At 37.0% G+C, this 23,104-nt stretch overlaps 1 protein-coding gene across 1 annotated transcript; it reads left to right on the top strand.

The window, feature by feature from the left end:
- Positions 1-3,154: 3,154 nt before the first annotated feature.
- On the top strand, positions 3,155-6,454 carry LOC124299545 (uncharacterized). The gene is made up of 7 exons (XM_046752807.1): positions 3,155-3,362; positions 3,479-3,964; positions 4,067-4,222; positions 4,306-4,523; positions 5,135-5,294; positions 5,387-5,675; positions 6,124-6,454. The coding sequence occupies exons 1-7, from the start codon at positions 3,155-3,157 to the stop codon at positions 6,140-6,142; spliced, it is 1,536 nt and encodes a 511-aa protein (XP_046608763.1). The 3' UTR covers positions 6,143-6,454.
- Positions 6,455-23,104: the final 16,650 nt, after the last annotated feature.

The following is a 23,104-nucleotide window of genomic DNA, read 5'->3' as shown; positions in this document are numbered from 1 at the left end:
AGTAATTTATTTATACCTATCCACAAAATTGACGCCCCAAAAAAAAATATACTCTATTTTCTTATTCACTATTATTTTGGTACGTATCATAACAAACTATTGATTAAAGAGATATTACAAATGCTCATTTTCTTGCCGGCAATTAATTGGTTTCGAAATTACCGCCATTCGCACTTTGTGTCTGCTCTTAAAACCTCACGCGTGGCGTAGTTGTGTTTTCGCGCCAATTCGTGCCCGCCCCGACGTTACGCCCGCGCGCATCCATCTTGACCTAAATAATTTGCAGCCATAAAGTTGCATGGCCGAGCGTTGGGATGAAGACCGCGTGGTCGAGAGTTTGGTAAGTATTTGAATATTTCTATATTTATGTATAAATACGCTTTTATCCCTCTGAAACGTCTGAATTCATACGCATTCACTTTGTTCCCAATTTGTGGTCTTTGATATACATTAAATCAGTGTTAATTGTTTCAATTTTATGAATGCGTCGTCTTGCGCGGTATGTACATACCGATGGCGAGGTTATGTCGAATAATGTGTATATATTTCCCTCCTCTGTAGTGAAATTCAACGTAAGATATAGCGTAATTTTTATGTTTGCAGGTATTATTACTCTACAAAAGCTGTTCGTAGTAATCAAAGGTCAGTACCAGAACATGTTCCTTAAATAACACTGGATTAGAACGTTTTCAAACCGCTCGTAAATTAAAGGAGCTATAAAAAAGGGAAGCGACAGAATCCAATAAAAACAAAATGAAAAACGAGAATAAGTAAAGAAATAAATAATTCATTACCGAAAATTAATTGCTCGTCGATGAGTTGTATTTACATACAGTTTTTAAACTTAGGTTAGGTTAGGTTATTATGTCAGCAAGCCTCCCGGCGTCTGCCCCATTTTTTTCCTTCCCCTTTTTTTTCCTTTTCGTCATCTCAACTGTGGCCCTACAATTTTAGGTGGGTTCCGAACCACCGGGAGGCGCGGATGAGGTACATGAGTATTTTTACTTTGAAAAATCTCAGTGGTACCGGGAGGGGCGCGAACCCAGGCTCTGCCGTATGCCAGTCTGGGCTCTTGCCCACGCGCCATCGCGACACCCCAGTTTTTAAACTTATAGTTGAATAATTAATGGTAACTGTCTCTCGTTGCGGAGGTATCAAAGAAAATCTTTGAACTCTACTGCAATTACATGTCCTAAACAAACTTGAAACAAATTCATTTAGTACTGCCTATAATTGCTATATGCATAATTAGATAGGAAATTCAAAGAAAAAAGAACAGCAACAATGATGCTGAATATTTACAATTTTAAAGAAGTCTGCTGTGCTTAATCATTTTGTTTTGTTCCCTCCACATCTGTATTTTAACAATATTTATTTTCACTCTTTCCAGACTTGCCCCTCAACCTTCTTTCAAAAGTATCTACTTTCAGCTCAATGCTACAGGTACTTTCGAAACTTTCATAAGAGTTTCGTGTTGAATACGTGTCAAAAATTCTCAGAATGAAAAGAAGCTACACAGTAAGACATGTTAGACGAATTATTCGAAAGGTAACAGAGGCAGATTTAGAGAGTGTGGATATAATTGCGCAGGTAGTAGAAAGCCCAGTTGAAGAGTCTTCGGTAACATCGAATACTGAAAACGAGTTACACAGTACTTTTAACGAGGGTGAGGGGAGATATGTTATTCACGATTTTGATAATGATGATAGTACTGACACATTATCAAACAGTGATAGCCACACTTCATCAAATGACGATGCATCATTTAATGAAGAAGTACACAGCCAGTCTGAAATTGATTCCTTCGATGATTCTGAAAGTGACAATGACTTATGCAAGAAATTTAAAAAGGATGTGGCGTTTTGGGCCATTGAACAAAATGTCCCTCAAAATACATGTAATTTAATGTTGAGTCAGTTTTCCGTATGTGCCGTATTTTGGACCAGTATCCGGAGTACCCCGGGATTATTTGCATCTGGTATGTCATGGTGCCACTAAAAAAGTAATTTTGCTTGGGGTGGAAAACGGTCCTGTATCGGTAAGAATACCGGCGGAATCGGTCAATAGAATTTCGGACTTGCTGCTGTCGCTGCGTGATACAACACCGAATGACTTTGCTAGAAGACCACGGGCTTTGCGTGATGTTCATCGCTGGAAAGCCACTGAATTTCGGAATTTTCTCTTATATACTGGTCCTGTAGTATTAAAAGACATTGTCAAGGAGGATGTGTACAAACATTTCATTACTTTACACATTGCTATTACAATTTTGGTGAATCCAATTTTGTGTCAAAACAATGAGCACCTTGATTATGCCGAGAATTTGCTGAAACATTTTGTTGCTTCATTTGCAACTCTATATGGTGAAGAACACGTTTCTCACAATATACATAATTTGCTTCACCTGACCTCTGACGCAAGAAAATACGGACCATTAGATGCATTCAGTGCATTTCGTTTCGAAAACTTCTTATCCTCAATTAAAAAACTTCTAAGGAAAAGCGAAAAACCTTTGGAACAGTTGGCGAAAAGATATCACGAGATTCAAGTAACTAGGTCAGGTTATCAAGCAAGGGATCATTTGTCTACTTCAAAGCTGTGCTTCACGAATCTGCACTCTGACGGACCATTAGCTGGCTGTTCTAACGTAAAGTTGCAATACAAAGTAATTTCGAGTCACCTATTCAATATAAACTGTGACAGTCATCGTAACAACTGTTGTATGTTAAAAAATGGCAAGTGCATAGTGGTTAAAAATATTATTCAAAGAAGTGATACCGAAATGTACGTAGTTGGAAAAGAATTAAAGTATGTAGATAATCTTTATTCAGTACCTTGCGAGTCTAGCAGATTTGACATCAAAATTGTATCAGCGAGTAACTCAGCGTTACATTTTTGGCCCGTTAACCAACTTGAGTGCAAACTATGGAAAATGCCTTATAAACGTAATTACGTTGTAGTGCCAGTAATCCACAGTATATCATAGTAATTTTCACTAAATAATCAAAACAATACGTCATGCAATTTTTTTTCTCCTTGTGATATGTTGATGCATTGCGTATGGTAGTGGCGTATGATACTGTATGCGTATGGTTAAAATACTTTTGCAGAGGGCTGGAAGATTGTAATATTATACTTTAGAAAAAAAAAAAAGATGGCAAATTACTCCGTAGTAGAGTTTGAGGATGGCCTACACTTAGTGCCAACACTGTGGTTGAACAAAGACAAAACCTCATGCTGCTGGCCAAGTCATTTCCGAAATCAATATGGTGTGAATAAGGCTGTTATTCGTTCAATTATACCCAACGATGGTGGCAAAGACTGGGAGTATTTCAACGTCAAAAGAATATTTAGCACTGCAGGTATAATTTCATATTGAATATAAAGTCAGTAGTGCATTAACATTACCTGAGTTTTTTCGTTGTAGAATTACAATTGATATTCTCTAATATTTTACGAAATTGATATCCTACTGTAGATAGCTACGAGAAAGGGATGGAGAAGTTGTGCTTAGCTGAAGAGACCTCAAATATGGAGGAAACCGCTTCGTCGAACGATGAAGCCGAAGCTATTCAAGCAAAGAAAAGAAGGCGAGAAAAGGCTAAAAAGCATTTCAGTTCGTCAGATTCAGAGATCTGCGAAGAACAAAGACAGAGCAAACTACAACCATTTCCCCCAGTCCCACAGTTTTACGAAAGTCGGAGCAAAACTGGCAGCACTGAAAGAAAACACCACGCCAATCATGGGTCTTCATCTTCACAGAAAGATAATCGCGCTTCAACCGAACTTGAACGAAGTATTACAGGTTTAGGCGAACCTCCGCTAAGGAGGGGTTACGAAATCAGCAGCTCTGAAGGAAGACATGACTCCAATCGTGGAACTTTATCTTTACAGAAAGAGAATCGTGCCTTCAACGAGCTCGAACGGAGTTTCACAGAGCTTAATGACTCTTTGACAAAATCAGGTACATTTTGTAATTGATTTTTCGACCCAAATCCGCAGCACAATTCAACAAACAATGAGATAGCATTACAAAAATTACCATTATCCATACGTTTCAATACAGCAAATCATGGTACAAACCAACGTAAGTCGTCACAACCTTTGCCCCCGTCACATACTTCAAAGACAAAAATTCCAGAAGATGATGTTACTGAACTAACGACGCATAAAGGACTACACAAGACGCGAGATGATCCAAATGACGTTTTTACAACTGAAGGTATTTATATATAGTTATCATATAGATTGCATTGTAATACTATTGTGCAAAATCTCAATACCATGTCTCATGTTCACATGTAGGCTTCATGAAACTAATGTTGTCGAAACTCAACAAACTGCTACACTATGTGAAAGAGTTAGATGAAAAACTGGTTGTGTTGGATGAGCGTAGCCATAATTTACACCTTGCGGAATTCGATTCAGAAGATGAGGAGGACCTTGGTCTGCCGTTACGAGACGTTGCCGAACTTACCAGATTCGATGAAAAACTGAAAAATGCGACGTTCTGTGCTAAGATGGTATTATGTTTTACAATATGCTGCATTTTAATGAGCATTATTTTGTAGAGTGAAGTATAAAAGGGGCGAAGTTATAGTACAAGAGGTTGGATTCATGAAAACGTGTTCCATTTCTTAGATTTTGGTAGTACAAGGCTAGATATAAACTTTCAACACCCAGCGATGAAAATTGAGACGCAAAAGGAGCCTTTCGGAGCACCTCTTAAAATTCCTGCGTACAGGGTCTGCGAAAGGCTCCTTGCATTTTAGTTTTCATCGCAGGGTGTTGAAAGTTTATATCTAGCCCCGTACTACCAAAGTCTAAGAAATGGAACATGCTTTCAAGGATCGAACCTTATATACTATACAAAACCTTACTGTACAAAAATCGACTTTTTTCACTAGGGTCTTCCCTTAAACGTGCAATTCCATAAAAGTTTAGTCAATTCTCTCTGTATTTCATGATTTACAGCTGATTTTTGAAATTAATACGACCTTTTGTCCAAGATGGAAATAAAATGTAGAAACTGAGTGTATGCTGTAAAATAAAAGCTCGTTGTGTTACGCAATTTCAGCGATCGATGCGGAGTGTGATATTTTGATTGAAATACATGTCATGTCATTTATTTCAGATTCAATGGTTGAAAAGATTCGGTGGGACGGATGCCAATGCAAGTACGTCCAAAATGCTTGGAAAATTGATGTCAAACCCACTAGCTCAGCAATACAGTTGGGCTGGATTTAAAGGGAAAAAAATTTTCAAAGAGTTACGATTGGTCCGGCTTGTGATGAGTATGCACTAAATTGATTTAAAATAATTAATAAGTTTTCCAAACTCTGAAAATACTGCTTTGTGGTAAATGACTATACGCACTATTTTTTAGAAACAGTACGTGTAAGAGTGCCAGGAGCATCAGATGTAATATTCGCGGAGATAATAAGTAAGTGGCTTGCTCAAGCGAAACTGAGAAATATGAGGGATGTAGCCAAAACTACAAAACAGAATAAATCTGCTGCAACAAAAGCTGTAAACCGTACTAAGGAAGCTGCAAACGGTGAAAACCGTCTTAAGGAAACTGCAAGCGCTGAGAACCGTACTAAGGTAGCTGCTACTGCAGAAAACCGTACTGAGGAGGCTGTAAGTTCTGAAGAAGATACAGCCACAAATTCTGAGTAATACCGTTTAATTTTTAATCTTCCATAATCCCATTATACCGAGAGAAAAAAAATTCAAGCAGAATTACTTGATTCCAGCAAAAATGGAGCTTGAATAGTGCCAAATTAATACATTCTTAATGTGAGATATAAAATTAATTCATTTATTTTTCTTTTCTTTTCTTTTTTTCTTCTTTCTCTTTCTTCTCTCCATTTATTTCAAATATAATTCATCAAATATTTTTTTGAATCAAGAATTTATCTAAAGAATTATACTTGATTTGAGAAATATATGCTTGAATTATTATTTGACTCTCATATGAAGAATGTATTCACTTGCCATTATTCAAGCTCTATTTTTCTAAGTACCTTTCTTATTTTAGTCTACTATACAACGAGAATAGTTTAAGCGTATACATATTACAGTGATGAAGAAGTATAACAATGTTTTTTGTTTGTTTTAAAGGTCACTAAGTGGACCGTGATCTCATCAGAATGTCACAGTGGAAAGGTCACACTAGCAGAAGAGATTGTTTGAAATTATTCTTGCAAATATGAATCACTTATTCCTGAAACAACCAAAGTCACATTTTACAAGTGATTTTTTTTATCTATTCTTATTTAGTGTTCAGGAAATAGAAAATTTTTGAAGATTGCGTTTTTTTTCTACGAGTAGTAATAAACAAGTCACTTGTGAAGCTAGCCATTCTTTTATAGTGAATTGAAGCTGTTGACCAGAAAAAGAATTCCAGACTAAAATCAAAGTAATACTTAACTCAAATTTTATTGCCGTAGATAATAATAATAATAATAGTTTCGAACGTTGTCGTGTGTGCCATGCACGATACAGAGCATTTGTTAATGCATTAAATCACATTTCGCAAATAGTGTGGCTTAAGGCCTTTGATCTTTCCACTGTCAATGTGTACCTATAATTTTGAGCATAATATGTAAAGATGAAGAGTGAAAGAAAAATGTTATGTTTTTGGTTTTTAAGTAAAATGTTATATTTTTGGTTTTTAAGTAAAATGTTATGTTTTTGGTTTTTAAGTAAAATGTTATGTTTTTGGTTTTTAAGTAAAGGTCGATCTTAAGTAGACCGTAATCTCATATCTATATTTCAAGCATATCCAAGTGAAAAACTGTTGTGTTTTCTAAAAGTATACATATATGTACAGTATTATCATGTGAAGTGATAAATATAAAATAACGTGCAAGTTGAACTGTGTGCATTATTCTATTGAAAAAAATTCAGCAATATAACATCGAAATATTACTGAAATGTTATATTGAAAGATTGTAGAAATATTGCATTGCAATGAAATAGGAGGACATTGCAACAATGCTGCAATATGTCCGCAACGTTGCCCGCAATATTACTAATGTTGCATGTTACATTGCTGCCAGGTTGCTACAATATTGAGTGCTGTGCGGGCGTCTACTCGAAGAAACAGTGGTCGGTTTGCAGCGTCGCAATTAGTACACAGTACAAAAATGACTTCGAAACGAACGTTGCAGGTCATAGCGGCGAAACTCGATGTAGAGAAATTACTAAGCGAAGTACAGGATAGTTCAGCATTACATGGGACATGACCCAAAAAGATTACAGTGATAGAATGAAAAGAAAACAGTGCTGGGAAAAAATTACAGAGCTTTCTAGTTATCACAGCGATCTGAGCTTGGATCATAATGTAACGATACGAGGTAAAATACCCGCGCCAGACACCAGTTAGTTAAATAGATCTAACGATAATCACCTCAGTACCGGACACGTGACGAATGGTCAGAGAGCGGAAGAGGAAGAAGAACACGACACTCTACGGAAAGACGCCAGGCCAGTTGGTCAAATTCCTCGTTCATGTCATAAATTTCAACTGATTACATAAAATAATTCTTCAAAGTTCCAAAGTTAAGTTACAACTTATCCATCAAGATTTAATAATCAACGTTATTGCTCTATTATCATCAAAAGTCACGCAGTCGACTATAAAACATCGTATCATCGAAGATCAGCAAACCTTTTCAACGTCCTCCACGAGGCTCTACGGAATCCAATTAATCCGGATCAACATCTCCTCACATCGCCATCTCAACATCATCTTGACTACGAAATGTTCACTCTACGATGGCTGTTGCCGAATCTTAATTGAATGGATAAGTTATTTCTCGTATTATATTATTTGGTACTTTTTCATCTTTAATTAACTTAACTTCGCCCTTTACAAAACATAAACTTGACTTCCTGCTCCTAAAATCAAAACTATTAATTAGCTATTCAATTCAGCAATATCACCATTGTGAAATAAAATACTGGCGTATTTTAAAACGTGTGCGTGAGAACGAATGATTTGTGTGCCTGAAATAACTTTGTGACCAGTTCGAATATTCATTGCTGACGAGTTCTCTTAAATATCAATAAAACAGAGTAATTAGCAAAATGTACAATTGCTTCATTTTTTTTTTTTTTTGTCTAATTTCTTTTGGTTAGTTCTCCTTGAATTATAACAAATATATGTTTATTATTATTATTAATGTACGTTCGTACAGATCCGTTAGAATAAAACAAAATTAGGTAAGTAAAATCGTCAGTTCGATGACTAAATGTCATCGTCAAGCGGCAGCCGAATCGGCCGCCGAGTCAGCACAAACCGCTGTGTGTGTCATCGCCCTAAACTCAAGTCTCGCCAGCGCAGCGGGTACGAGCCAGCTAGCAAGCGCGCAAATGGGGAGAGAGAGATAGCTCGTTAGCAGCCCCCTGGGGCTAGAACGAGCGAAAAAGTAAAAAGAGTAAACTAGTATGTCACAACATTTTAGTTCTATTTGAGGGCGCTAGTAGTCCAGTTGCACGACAGCTGATTACTATTGCTATTTTATACGTTTTATACCGACCACACTTAACTTTAAAGTAAAATAATAATATTACAAGTGAATAAATTAAATACGGAAAGCGTATGAGTTTAATTAATAATTTGCAAATGAATAAATAAAAAAAAACTACAATTTGGAGCTAAATATTACATTAAATGATTTAAGTCGATCGAGAAATATTTTTTAAATCAATTTACTTTAAAAATATGCCGGGTTGTTTAGTTCCAGGATGTACTTCTGGTTACAAATCTAACTCTGAAAAAGTTCATTTTTTTTCTGTGCCTAAAGATGAAGAACTAAAAAAAAGTGGCAAACTGCGTTAAAAAGACCAAACACATTAGTTTCAAAAACACAAGTGGTTTGTGACAAACATTTTTTAGCTGGAGATATAATTCGAAGTCGACAGTTGTTAAGTCCAGAAGGACAAGTTGTTGGAGTAGTAAGTTAATATCATTATTATCAATAATTATACCGGAAATTTGAAAAAAAAAAAAATAATGAAAATTCTTTTAAATGTTTTACAAACACTTTCAGTCACCATATCGACGTCCGCGACTAGTAGTTGGAGCTGTTCCAATTTTATTTCCTTGGACGGAGGTGATACCATTTAATGGCGAGACGGATAATGATCTACTTGATGCTAATCCTGAGGCTTCAGGAGTAAGCCTAGTTCCTGAAAAGAATAATACACCAGAAGATCAAGTTGATCTGGTTGTTAGTACAGTCCCTGTCAATACTTATACTTTGGATCGATTTGAAGAGCTTGACGTGAGTGAATCTACAGAAGTCTGTTTGTATACTGAAACGCCGACAAATATTACAAATAATTTGGAAAGTTTGGAGTCAAATAATTGTAATGTAGTGGAAGTATTGAGTTTTGAAACTCTATTGACTAGTTCTATGAAATTACCACATTCACGGATGCGTAATAACATAAAATACAAAGAAGAGTCTCTGATCAGCTTCACTTGTCTTATATGCGATATGATAGATGGAAAATATTTAAGTTTTAATCTGAAAGAGGTGATAGTCGACTCGAAGTTGCAATTACATACGCATGTACTAGATAAACCTTTAAACGTCTCGCCTTACATTTATGTAAAAAAAAGTATCACAAGTATTAGCGAGTTGGAAGAGTATTTACGCCAGATTAATTTTCTGAAAGTTTGTCGAGGTATTGTAATTCCTGATATCAGTGAATATGAAAAATCTGATGCGTTAATGACAGATAAAAGAAACGTACTTAGACGGAATACATGCACTCTTTTATGCCACTCATCGCAATGTAATGCATGTCAGAATGCAAGTAGAGCCTTAATCAGAAAAAGAAAACGAAACGACACCAATTTGCAAAATTCTGAGTCATTAAATAAAAAAAGTCGCATACTCTCAAGTAAAGTCAATTCTGGCGATCCTCAGGTTAAAAAATTGAGACAACAATTAAGTAGATCCATTAAACAGAAAACTAAGTTGCAGTTGGCAAACAGAAAATTACGTGAAAATTTAAAAACATGTCAAAAGACGATGTCTGAAAAATCTGAAGCTAGTGTTCTTGATAAATTACGTACCAATGATGTTGCTAAAAATCAATGTGATGTTGTTCAAGAAATTTTGAAAGCTTCACACTGTAAAATCTCTAGCGGTCGTCAATACTCTGAGAACTGGCTAATGTTGTGTATGCTGCTATACATGCGGTCCGTTTCAGGATATAATTTCATTCGTGATAATAATATTTTGCCATTACCATGTGTCAGTACAATGAGAAGGTAAAATATGATTTATATAACGCAACCACGTTTTCCTCGCTTTTTCGAGCGTGTCTGCGGTACCTAAAGTAGGCGTTTCGGCGACTCTCGAAGCGAATTAGTGGTGGGGGGTATGAGGAGCACCATTTTTAGCTCCTAAGAGTAACTTTTTTGTACTCTGCGCATGCGCTTTTCTTACACGATCCGATTATTTCGTTCCCGATCACGGCGCTGTGAAGCAGAGCTGCTGCCATCGGTTGCCTATTCGGAGAACTATTCGCGTATGGGAAATGTTTTCAGGGAAGACGGGGACATAACCTCACTTTTTTACGCAAACAATTCAAAGATCGTGTCGACAAATCGAGAAAAGTGATTTCACGAAAATGAGTGATCAAGAAAAACACAGCAGTGACGAGTGGCTGGAATGCACGCCACCAGAACTGAAAGAAGCTGCGGAGAATACGAGGGACGAATTATTGCCGACAAAATCTCAAAAAATGTACGAATCCACGTACGACGCATTCGTGAAATGGAAGCGGGCACACAAAACAAAAGTAACGTCGGAATCGATTGTGATGGCATACTTCAAAGAACTCAGTGAAAAATATAAATCATCGACTCTATGGTCAATGTTTTCGATGCTGAAAGCCACCATAAAAATTAAAGAAAATACAGACACCGATCAATATCATTTCCTCAAGGCTTTCATGAAGAAAACGTCATCGGGATTCGTGAGCAAAAAATCGAAAGTGCTTTCGTCGGAAAATGTTGAGAAATTTTTAACAGAAGCTCCCGACCGTGAATATTTGGCAACAAAAGTAAGTTAACAATCAGACAAAATATTTTTACTACAAGGTTGCAATTATTTTCATATAACTAAATATGATACGTCCCAAACAGGTTGCTCTAATTTTCGGAATATCCGGGGCTTGTCGCAGCAACGAGTTGGTGAATATCAGACTCAGAGACGTGAAGAAAGAAGGGAACCTGCTCGTCGTAAATCACCCGGACACAAAAACGAAAAGACCTCGAACTTTCGTAATTTCAGAAGAATTCGTCAAAATCGTACAACGGATTTGCGTCCTCAAAATGCAATGACCGATCGTTTTTTTGTCAATTATCAAAAGGGAAAATGTACTTGTCAAGTTATCGGGATACATAAATTTTCGAAAATGCCGAAAGAAATTGCCGGGTATTTGAAGTTAGAGGACTCGGCGAGTTTCACCGGACACGCGTTCCGCCGAACCTCTGCAACATTGCTTGCAGACAGCGGGGCCAACATCACCACGTTGAAGCGCCACGGTGGATGGAAATCGAGCAACGTTGCAGAAGGCTATATCGAGGAGTCCGTTAAAAATAAATCCAAAATCGGGCACATTATATCAACGGCGGTCAATTTTGCCCCAGCTGGACCTTCGGAACGGAATAACGATGATCCACCGTCAAAGCGTGAAAAAATTGAGACGATTACGTCCGAGAAAGAAAATTTAAAAACGCTAACGACCGTGGTCGATGACGAAAATTCGCCATCGATAAAAAAATTTGTATTCAACAATTGCACAAATTGCACTTTCGTAATCCATGACACGTAAATATTAAAATAGAAAAAACTTGACTCGTGTAAATGTATCGTGTTCTTATTATTTCAACAACTTTTAAAAACTACTATCGCTTTCCGGGGGGGCTTCGCCCCCCCAACCCCCCAAAGGGGGCTTCGCCCCCCCGACCCCCCAGGGGGGGCTTCGCCCCCTCCACCCCCAGAAGGGGCTCCGCCCCTTCACCCCGTCGGGGGGCTGCGCCCCCCTGGACCCCTCCTCGGTCCGCCAAATAACAATATCATTTGTCCGAACACTATAAGCTCGGAAACGTGGTTTTATTATATAAATAGTCGTGTGTACTATTACCTTTACCATGTAAAGACACTTTAATGAGATGTATACAAAAACTCGATAGCGCTTTTGGGTTTCCTAAAGCAATTTTTGACACTCTCAAACTCAAAGGCTCACGTATGACTACTGATAAGAAAAGGGGTACTTCATTATACAATACTTACTGCTGGGTAGTTGATTACCATTTATCGTACATTTTTACTAATACAAATTTTTTAGAAATAACATAAACCTTATTAATATTTGATGAGTAAATGTTGTTGCTATGAAAATTAACCCGCTACTAATTTACATTATGTTTTACAGCTTTATGTTATAACTGACATTCTCTTACTAGTAGTTTCAACTTTATTAGAATTGGATACGCTTTTTATCTATTTCAATTTCTTTCATGTAAATTAAACATAAAAATTTATTTTGTAGGTGTATTATTAGTTGACGAGATAGCACTTAGTGAAGGAATTGCTTTAAACCGCAAAACATTACTACTGGAAGGTTTTGTCGATCTTGGGGAATACACGCCTGACCATTTGAGACACACTAGAGCTGACCACGCGTTGGTTTTTATGTTCCAACCCTTTCAGGGCAAGTGGGTGCAAGTGGTTGGTTTATTTTTGAGTAAAGATTCAGTGACAAGTGAAATTCTTCAGAAATTACTCATGGAATGCACTATTCAACTCGAGAAAGCTGGATTTTTTGTTGACGGAATCGTATCTGATGCAGCACAATGGAATCGCGGTGTATGGAAATTGCTCAGCATAGAGGATGGCAGCTATAGTTGTGGGCATCCATATAATTTTTCAAGGCTTCTTTGGTTCTTTTCGGATTTCCCGCACTTATTAAAAAATTTTAGGAACAAAATTATGGAACAGACTGCATTCTGGGTAATATATTAATTACAATTGTTGGTTTAAAAAAGTTAATCTGTTTTAACTAAGTTTAAGTTATTTTTATACAATTTTTTACAGACTCCGGATGGAATAGTTAAAAAGCAGCATTGGATTGCTTTGCTACAACATGAAAATTATTTAAAAGCTAATCTGAAAATGGCTAATAAATTGACTCCGCACCATCTTAAACCCGAAGGCTACCAAAAAATGAATGTTCCATTAGCTATTGAGGTATGTGCATGAATGACTAATTTGTGCCTTTCAATAAAGTAGTTGCTACATAAACTTACTTAACTCAATATTTTTAATAAAATACTTATAGCTATTCTCGGAGTCAGTTTCAAACGCAATGAAGTTATTGAAGGATGAACCTGATTGTGTTGAATTACGTGTCTGCGACAGTACCATAATTTTTATTGAGAAAGTGAACAAATTAATTAAAGCTATGCTATCTAGAACTCCGGCGGATGCTTTAAGACCTGGTGATCATGATGTTTCGAGAAAGGTACGTTCTTATCAGAAGTACAAGTTTTCGTTACACCATCTCATCGTTGGAGGACTAATTTCTGAATTTTTATTCGTAACCGACTATTACTTATTATTTTTTGCTAAGCTATTATTCAGTTTGACACTTTTATAAGGGATTGGGAGATAAGAGCTAAAGAAAAAATAGCACAACTTAAACAAAGGAAAAAAGATGGTGACGCAGTCGATGTGGATAAGTTGAAAAGCTTTTATTTAGCAATTACAGCCAGTACCCTGACTGGACTAAAAATTTCTTTGGGGTCTACGTTGGAATTGATGGATTTTTTAAGTTCCAAATGCAATTATTATTATTTAATGACATCAAGATTAACGCAAGATATGCTCGAAGTGAGTTTATAAGGTTTTTTCATTGATGTTTCACTAATAAGTTTAAAAGTAACTGTTAAGAAATTATGTCATCTCCGTTTTAATCGTAATTTATTCTAATTATTTAACAACGCAATTATATGATTTTAGAAATTTTTTGGGATTGCTAGAAGTGCATGTGGGTCCAATGATCATCCTGACCCTATTTTATTCTCACAAGTGTTCCGGTTACTCTGCTTTTATTCATTAGCAACACCACCAAAAGGATCCAATGTGACTGCGGGAGAATTATTAGGATCTTTAATGCAGACTAGAGAATCGTTTGAAGCGAGTAATGTTAATAAAGAAAATTGGAGTAAAAAAATTGATGCTATCATTGAAAATGCATCTGCAAATACCAGTAGTACAGAAGCAAATACCGATGCTGATCATACGGGTTCTGATAATGCAAATGATAATAGTAACAATGGCGTTGATGATTATGACGATAATGATAAAAATAGTAGTATTAATAATGATGATGATGATGATGATGATGATGATAATAATAATAATAATAATTGTTACAACAATAATAATGATAACGACTGTGATAATAGTTATAACAGTAGAAGTGATCATAAGGGTGGTGATAATAAAAATGTAGTGTCTTTGAACTCGGTGGATCCTAGATATGAACACGATTATTATATAGCTCAAACAAGTGATTATGTGATTTCATATATTGCGGGATATGTAGCCCGTAAAATGGGTCGGTTTACCAAATGTTTTGGTTGCACAGATTCAATGCAGTCAAGCGTAATGACGGCTCGTGACAAATTTATAAAATTTATGGATAAAGGCGCGTTGATTTATCCTAGTGAACAATTATTTAATTTAATTAAAAGCTTGGAAGAAGTTGTGTTAATGGTGGTTGGTACAAAAACAGTACAGATTGACACAATGTTTGATATATTAGATGATGTTTCTAAAAGAAATATATCAATTTTTGTTGGCTGTGATGAGCATAAAAAAGAATTAACAAAAAAAATAATTAACAATTTCATAATAATGCGGGGGCATTTTCTAGTCAAATGTTTTAATAAAAGTGCTACGGAGAGAAAAGTTAAATGTAAAAGAGCGCGTAAAAATTCTAAATGACATTAACTCGCATTTATTAATAATAAAAATAATTTATCTCTCTCTAATTTAAATAATAATTCAAAATTTTTGATCACCAAAACAATATGCTGAATAATACACGTAAAACTTGAATAGTTTGGTTTTTAAATATTTAACATGTTTTGTTTGTAATTTAAACTATTTTAATAAATAATATATTTGACAATAACTTGTTAGTTACTTTTTTTTTCATCAAGTATATTTATCGTAATATTGAAATAAATAGGCATTTGGTAATTTTTAAAAATATTTTAACTATAAAATTAAAAAAAAAAAAATTGCATTATTATTATTCATTAATACCAGATGTTTTCAGCTTTGCAGATTATCTCTTAACCCTCTCTATATTGTTGAATTTAAAGCACTTGAAAAATTTCTTAAAATGTCCTAAAACTTTGTATTTAATCCCACATTTCTCAGAATATTTTTTTCCAGAGAGGTGTCAATAGCAACAAGACTTCCCGCGTAAGAATTTAAACGAGTACTTCTGAAAAAGTGGCGCACTCTACCGGCAAAAAATCTGTCCCCTAAATGACGACCATTCGTTCAACATTACGTTCAGACTCCTTGTATCTATACTCCGCGGGTGAAACAGGAGGAAGTAGGGAAGTAAGAACACGACGGGACTCTCCGGCGACCCCAGCGTAGTGGTAGCGTGCGAATTCGAGACCCCTCGGCTTGGTCCGCTTGTGTTCGGCTCCTGCAGGCTTCTTGCGACCTGCGAGCCGACATTTATCCCCGGACCGACTTGGGCACTGCATGTTACGCTTGCAAGCTTGTGCGTTATTGTGTGCGTGTATATACACAAAAAAACAAGTACCAGAAGGCAACATAGACGAAAGGTAAGGAATTTTCATTATTGTTAATACAAAGGATTGTACACCGTGAGAGTTTGTGTAATGTATTGTAGATCCTCGATGCTACAAAAAACGAAATTATCTGATTATTCGGTTATGTTTGTTTATCAGAATGAATTTTGCCTTTGTGGTACCATTTATCTACTCTGACGATGATATTAATTCGATGCTATATAAAATAGCATACGGACAAATTATCTGCGAAATATAGTTGTGGAAGAACTACATACGTATAATACACGTATAATATACGTGTAATAATTATTGTATATGCGAGATGCACGTATAATAACTGTTGTATTATACGTGAAATATTCGTTTTCAAAACGTTTCCTTACATCTATCCGAGAACACGTACTATAATTCTATTATTGGGTAATTATTTGTTTATAAATTAATTTGTCATTGTATGGAATTGTTTCAAACTATGAGGAAACTAGATTTGACACGAAACTAGAGTTTTGCCTCTTGGTGAGTTTTTTTCCCGGCGTGTCTTTTCTCCCTGAAAGTTTTTTCTCTCGGAAAGTCTTTTCTCCCGGCACGCCCACTTAAACATACTCGTTCGGTAGGTGCCTTATGCTCTAAGGTGGGTGCCAGTCGGCAAAACTCTATGTGTTCCCCCGCAGGTTGGGAAATCGGTCCTCCCGTTCATTTGTGGGGAAAAATATCGTGTGCACCACTACACGATCGCATGGAGATTTCGTTCCCTCGGGAGCAAAATCATCCTTTGTTCTCTAGGTGCACAATATACTATTTTCTTTCATTATTACGCCCTACTTTTACGTCGAAAATCTTCTTGTACATAGATATAGGCACATAATTCGAAAAATGTAATGCTCATGTCGGTATAATAATCTGGTTTGGGCGCGTTGTACACTGGTTCTTTATTAGATACAATTTAATAGTACCGCGTAATTGAAATTTAACCGTTTAATTTGTGTATTTAATGATTCTATTCTAGCTTCTGGCATCCCGACATTCTGACCCGCAATCTCAAGGCTCGATTTTAACTAGTAGTATTCAAACACTGTACTGTAATGATGTACTAAGCAAAGTATTCTAATTAAAAAGTCCGTTTTAGGTTCATACTAATTGCAATGGAAAAGTCCCTAGAACGGAAGTCGTTTAGTAAACGACATGAACGCCGCAAAAGGAAACTTACCGTAAATAAAATCTTGCAAGTTATACAAGAAGATTTGCCGTTCACGGATATTTTTAATGACTTTTCACAATCTATGTCTGTCTCATTCCCAATATCCCAATGTACTTTTGTGCCGAACGATGGATCTTGTGAAAGAGAAAATAACTTCACGAATGAGCTTCTCGATAACACTAATAATTACGATAATTATCACCGTGAAGTCCGATCAGTAGCGCATATTCAGAAATCTAGTAGCGATACCGATAGTAGTGATGATGTTTCTGATCACACCAGGGCATCTACAGAAATATTAGATATGAAATTAGATTTGCGAAAATGGGCGTGCGATAATAACATCACACACAGTGCGCTTAGTCAACTTTTAGAAGTGTTACAAACGCGAATACCTGACTTGCCAAAGGATGCAAGAACTTTTTTGTCTACCCCAAGACAAGTAGAAGTTATTCCAATGGATAACGGCCACCTATATTATTTTGGTTTACAAAAAGGATTACACGAAAAATTAAAACGTGGAAGGGTTTCACATGACTCGAACGTGTTAAAATTGGATTTCTATGTTGATGGATTGCCCCTGTTCAAAAGTAGTTCAGAATCGTTGTGGCCTGTGCTATGTCGGAGTCTTTCATTGAAAGGTCAAACTCCGTTTGTGGTTGCGTTATGCAGCGGAACTGAGAAGCCGAAGCCATTAGATGTCTATTTGGAAAAATTCATAACAGAATTGCAATTTCTAGTACAAAACGGAATCGAGTACAAAAATAAGCTTTTCCAAATTGAAATACGTTGTTTTATTTGCGATGCTCCCGCTCGAGCAATGTTAAAAATTGTATCTGGACATACGAGTTCTTTCGGATGTGAAAAATGTTTTTGTAAGGCACATTCCGCGAACCATAAATTATATTATCCAAGAAATGATATTGCGCGAAATCGAAAAGATAGTGATTTCACAGACGAAGACACTACTACCAATAAACACATACGGGGAAAGTCTCCATTGCTTAAAATAAATATCAAACTCGTTTCGCAATTTCCACTCGATCCTTTGCATCTAATTTTCCTGGGTGTGATGAGAAGATTGCTTGTATTATATTGGATTGAAGGACGAAAAGAGCGTAGAAAATCTAAAATTTCGCAAAAACTGTTACGTATTATAAATAACAAAATACAATGTGTAATTAGACCAAACATGACGTACGAATTTCGGCGAAAACCTCGGTCGATGTCTGAAATCAAACGGTGGAAAGCAACCGAATTTAGAATGTTTTTATTGTATTACGGACCAATTGTGATGTTTAATATCTTGAGCCACGATAAATATCAGCACTTTCTGTTATTACACGTCGCTATTACCATTTTATCAAGTAGAACGTTACTCGCAGTATATCTCCGCGTAGCCGAGGATTTACTAGAACAGTTTGTATCACAATGTGCGTCGATATATGGACCGGATTTCGTCGTATATAACGTACATTCTTTGCGACACTTATCCGCGGATGTATGATTATATGGACCATTGGGCGATTTTAGTAGCTTTCCGTTTGAGAATTACATGAGTACCTTAAGACGATTTGTACGTGCGAAACGACTTCCTCTCCAGCAAGTTGCTAACAGGCTTGCTGAAATCAATTGTTTAAATATCCAGCAAAGTGACGTAGTGCACTGTGTAGATGATTATAAACCACATCGAGTAACGAAAAAAACAGACACATCTTTCCAATGCGAATCTTTGACAACTGATAAATTTAAATTATCTGCGAAGAGTCCAAATAATGTTGTGGCAGTAGGACGAAAAATTTACGAGATCCACACAATATCTTTCATCAACGGCCAGTATAAGATTATAGGAAAACCATACAAGTATGTGTATAATCTCTATCGAAAACCTATCCCATCTTCCGAAATGGGAATATATTTTGTAAAAAAGTTTCATCACTCCTGTACCTTTTTTTTAGATGAAGTCTCGTATAAATGCTTACGATTCCCATTCAAAGATGGCTTTGCAATCTTTCCAATCTTGCATCAGAGCGATAATGTTTAGCGTTGTAACACTGAAAATAAGCATCCTATATCACTAACAGTACAGTGGTCTAGAAGTCCACTTTCATACTTTCGTTGGTATATTATTATTTTTATTTACATACACACAAATATATTTTTTAATAAATATAATCATCGCAAACCCAATAGTTTTATTCTACTATTGAGACACACGTTCAAGATAACCTTACCTACTAATTATATACATATATGTATTTTCACTAAGAATGAAAGTGGAATAACGTTTATATTGCGAAATATGAGTTGGAGAAATGTAACGTAGATATCACTATACTGTTGTAGCCATGTACGCTGTGGTTGAGTTTTTGAAAGGGCGGAAGAAAGAATGCGCTGTAGTGTGGCGCCCCAGTCGGTCCCGCCAAGTAACACGCCTCCGGCCCCCCCGTCGAGTGCGTCCCGACGGAAACCAAGGAAGCAGTCTCTGATGCCGCGCTCGGATGAGTGAGCGCCGCCATGTTCGAGAGTGAACGCTATTGGCCACGAACGAAGAGAGACACGCTTCACGCCACAGCTCTAGCGACCACGCTAACACACTCGATGAGTGATCATTGTAAAATAAGAGTTATACGAGTCCAAGTTGTTCTTTCGTTTAAATAAAAGTTCATTATTACTTTCATAATAAAACGGAGTGTGTGTGTAAAGTTGAGTAGGGGAGCCCGGGGCTAAAAGTTCCGGGGGTAAGTTGTTCCGACAGCTGTAGCTCGAAGATGCAAAGAGATATCGATATTTTTCAAGCGCGCCTCGATTCGTCACCAGATCACGCCACTGTGTCAGCCGTTCCAGTAGCGTTCGCGCCGGCCGTCAGTGTGGTTACAAAGTAGGACCAGTCGCGCGCCAAGTAAGTAAATATTTTCGTATCTTTATTTATTGGTCTATTTCGATTATTCAACGTTGGTGTCTTTGATTGTTTCGTCTTTATGGATCGATACACATTCAAAAACATTATGTAACAGCGCATTTTCGCCTATTTTCATGTATAAACACAAAATGGTATCAAGATGCCATGTGTGTCGAACGGGGCTAGTTGTTACCGTGATTTGGGGCACGTTGTTACTTTAACAACTTGCCCCATCGCAAATGTACAGCTAGTCTATATCGATTCTTAATTTGTTTTAGGATGCGAACATACAAACGAAAGACGGAGAGGGGTACCACTTCCCTAGAACTTATGCAAAAAGCAGCTGAAACTGTTATTAAGGAAGGCTGTAAGGTAAAAACAGTTGCTAAGGAATTCCAAATATGTCATATGACTTTGTCAAGATTTGTGAGAAAACTAAAAGCTGGAGAAAAGGCCACAGTGGGATATAAGCCAGTGAGGTTGGTTTTTGATGAGCAGCAAGAAAAAAGTTTATCAGACTATCTTTTGAAGTGCTCCTCGATCTTCTTTGGTCTTCAACCGCAAGAAGTAAGAAAATTAGCCTACGAATGTGCGCTGAAATTTGACGTAAAGAACATTCCATCGACTTGGCACAAAAATGGCATGTCTGGTCCTGATTGGCTAAGTGCTTTTTTAAAGAGGAACCCTAAACTGTCAATAAGGGCTCCCGAAGCAACAAGTTTGAGCCGAGCTACTTCATTCAATAAGACGAACATTGATAACTTCTTTCATAAGCTCGGTGATACTGTGCTCAAATATAACTTGCCACCATCCAGAATTTGGAACTTAGATGAAACAGGTGTAACAACGGTTCAAAACCCAAAGAAAATAATCGCTCAAAAAGGCATCAAGCAAGTAGGAGCCGTAGTATCGGCTGAACGCGGCACATTAGTTACCGTTGAAATGGCAGTCGGTGCATCGGGAAACACTATTCCACCGATGTTTGTCTTCCCACGACTCAAATTTAAAGACATATTTATCCGAGACGGTCCACCCGAATCTATTGGAGCGGGCAATAGCTCTGGATGGATGACAGCAACAGAGTTTATGATATATATGGATCACTTTGTAAAACATGTGAAGCCAACTCTATCAGAGCCAGTCCTGTTGTTGCTGGACAATCATTGTTCTCATATTGACATAAACGTTGTTGAAAAAGCAAAAGCTAACGGGGTCATAATGCTTTCGTTCCCCCCTCATTGCACGCATCGCCTTCAACCTTTAGATGTCGGTGTCTATGGGCCGTTTAAAAGTTATTGTGCGACAGCTCAAGATAATTGGATGCGCAATAATCCTGGTAAAACCATGTCCATCTACGAGCTTCCAGGGATCGTTAAACATGCTTGGCTTCTAGCAGCAACTCCCAACAACATAGTTAATGCTTTCAAGAAGACTGGAATATGTCCACTTAACAAGAATATATTCAAGGATGAAGACTTTGCGCAATGTTACGTAACTGATCGCCCTTTAATTGAAAGTCGAGAACTACCTAATTCAACGGATCGGACCGTCGAGGAAAACGAACCTCAGCCAGGGCCCTCCAACGTTCATAACGCAGGACAATCGTCTCTAACTGAAGTCGTTGAACATCCCATTGTTGACCTTCACGGAAAGAAAACGGTTGATAATACAGTAATCTTTTCACCTGAAGCAGTCCGACCACTGCCAAAGGCACCACCAAGACAGGGGAATTCCAAGCGTCGTATTAGAAAATCAGCTGTTTTGACTGACACGCCGGAGAAAAATGCTTTAGCCGAAGAGCAGTCGAAAAAAAGAAAAAAAGAGAATGAAAATTCACAGAATAAAATCAACAGAAAAGGAAAAGGAAAGGGTGAAGGTTTAGAAAAACGTAAGGTTCAAGGAAAGGGTAAGGCCCAAGCTAAGCGAAAGGTTCTTCAAAAAAATACTGAGAGTGATAATGAGGAAGACAGCTTGGAATATTATTGTATTGTTTGTTGTGATGCATATTCCAAATCACAGTCCGGAGAAACGTGGATCCAGTGTCTGCTGTGCAAAAACTGGGCTCATTCAAAATGTATTAAGGGGGGGGGTACACCATGCAAGATTGAAAAAATCGATTTTTTTTTTTTTGGCTTAAATGATAGATAATTGTCATAAAAATAATGTCCAGTTGGTTTTATAGCGAAAAAAAATTTTTTTCCCCACTTTTTACTCATTTTTCGAGAGCGCGTCAGAGTACTCTGAAACATGCGGTCGAGCGGTCGAGCGCGGTAAAGCGATTCAGGTAATAAATACGTTCAGCTTCCTTACCATATAGTGAGAATCGATTTAGCTGAAGGTAATAGACTTCTTTTCTGTATTATTTCATATTTTACACGTTAGAGGATGTTTTAAAAATGCCACTTTGAGAAGGACGCCGTTGCTTAGTCGGCGTGGAGCACACGTGAAATATAGTCGTTCTTGTTATGAAAACTTTATTTTTTCGTCACCAAAGTTCAAAACGACAAAGAAAAAAGAAAATAAGAAGTTATATACAAAAGAAAAAGGTGATTGACAAAATCCTAATCGAAAGTGTTATCCGCATAAAAGACGGCGTCCTTCTAATAGGTTTGAATTAGAAGCTTGCGATGAAGAATTCGTAAGTGCGTCTGCAAAGAAACTACGAACAGAAGATGACGAAACGGAATTCAGTTATGAGCGCGGATTTGCGTACCGTATTATTGATTTTCTTGGTGTTTTTACGTTGCTGTCTAGTTTTTTGTGTTGTAAAGTGTGCCATGGTGACGTTTCATTTTCGGAAAGTTCGTGTCGTGGTCTTGGTTTTAAAATTGTTGTGAAGTGTACTAAGTGTGGAGAAAAATTAATTAATTCTTGTCCACTAATTAATAACAAGACATATGACATTAATCGCCGCATTATATTGGCCTTTCGATTAGTTGGTCTAGGACTAGGTGCAATAGAGAAGTTCTGTGCAATCATGGAATTGCCACGTCCGGTGTTTCAATCATTTTACGCCAAAGTATTGGGTATTATCTCTACAGCAGCGAGATCTATAGCAGATGCATCTATGAGAAGAGCAGCTGAAAAAGAAAAAGCAGCGTCGAAAGCAAGAGGGGAAAAGGGATTGACG

The sequence above is a fragment of the Neodiprion virginianus genome, chromosome 3, assembly GCF_021901495.1.
Source record: "Neodiprion virginianus isolate iyNeoVirg1 chromosome 3, iyNeoVirg1.1, whole genome shotgun sequence".
NCBI classification, from domain to species: domain Eukaryota; kingdom Metazoa; phylum Arthropoda; class Insecta; order Hymenoptera; family Diprionidae; genus Neodiprion; species Neodiprion virginianus.
Note: the sequence above shows the minus strand (reverse complement) of the source record. Positions and strands in the feature narration are given on the sequence as shown.

What these genes read in the sequence shown, in the direction of transcription:
- LOC124299545 (XM_046752807.1), top strand. Translation starts at nt 3,155, where the DNA reads ATGGCAAATTACTCCGTAGTAGAGTTTGAGGATGGCCTACACTTAGTG. An exon ending in TGACTCTTTGACAAAATCAG is followed by an intron (nt 3,965 to 4,066) that starts GTACATTTTGTA and finishes GTTTCAATACAG; the next exon opens with CAAATCATGGTACAAACCAA. An exon ending in TGACGTTTTTACAACTGAAG is followed by an intron (nt 4,223 to 4,305) that starts GTATTTATATAT and finishes GTTCACATGTAG; the next exon opens with GCTTCATGAAACTAATGTTG.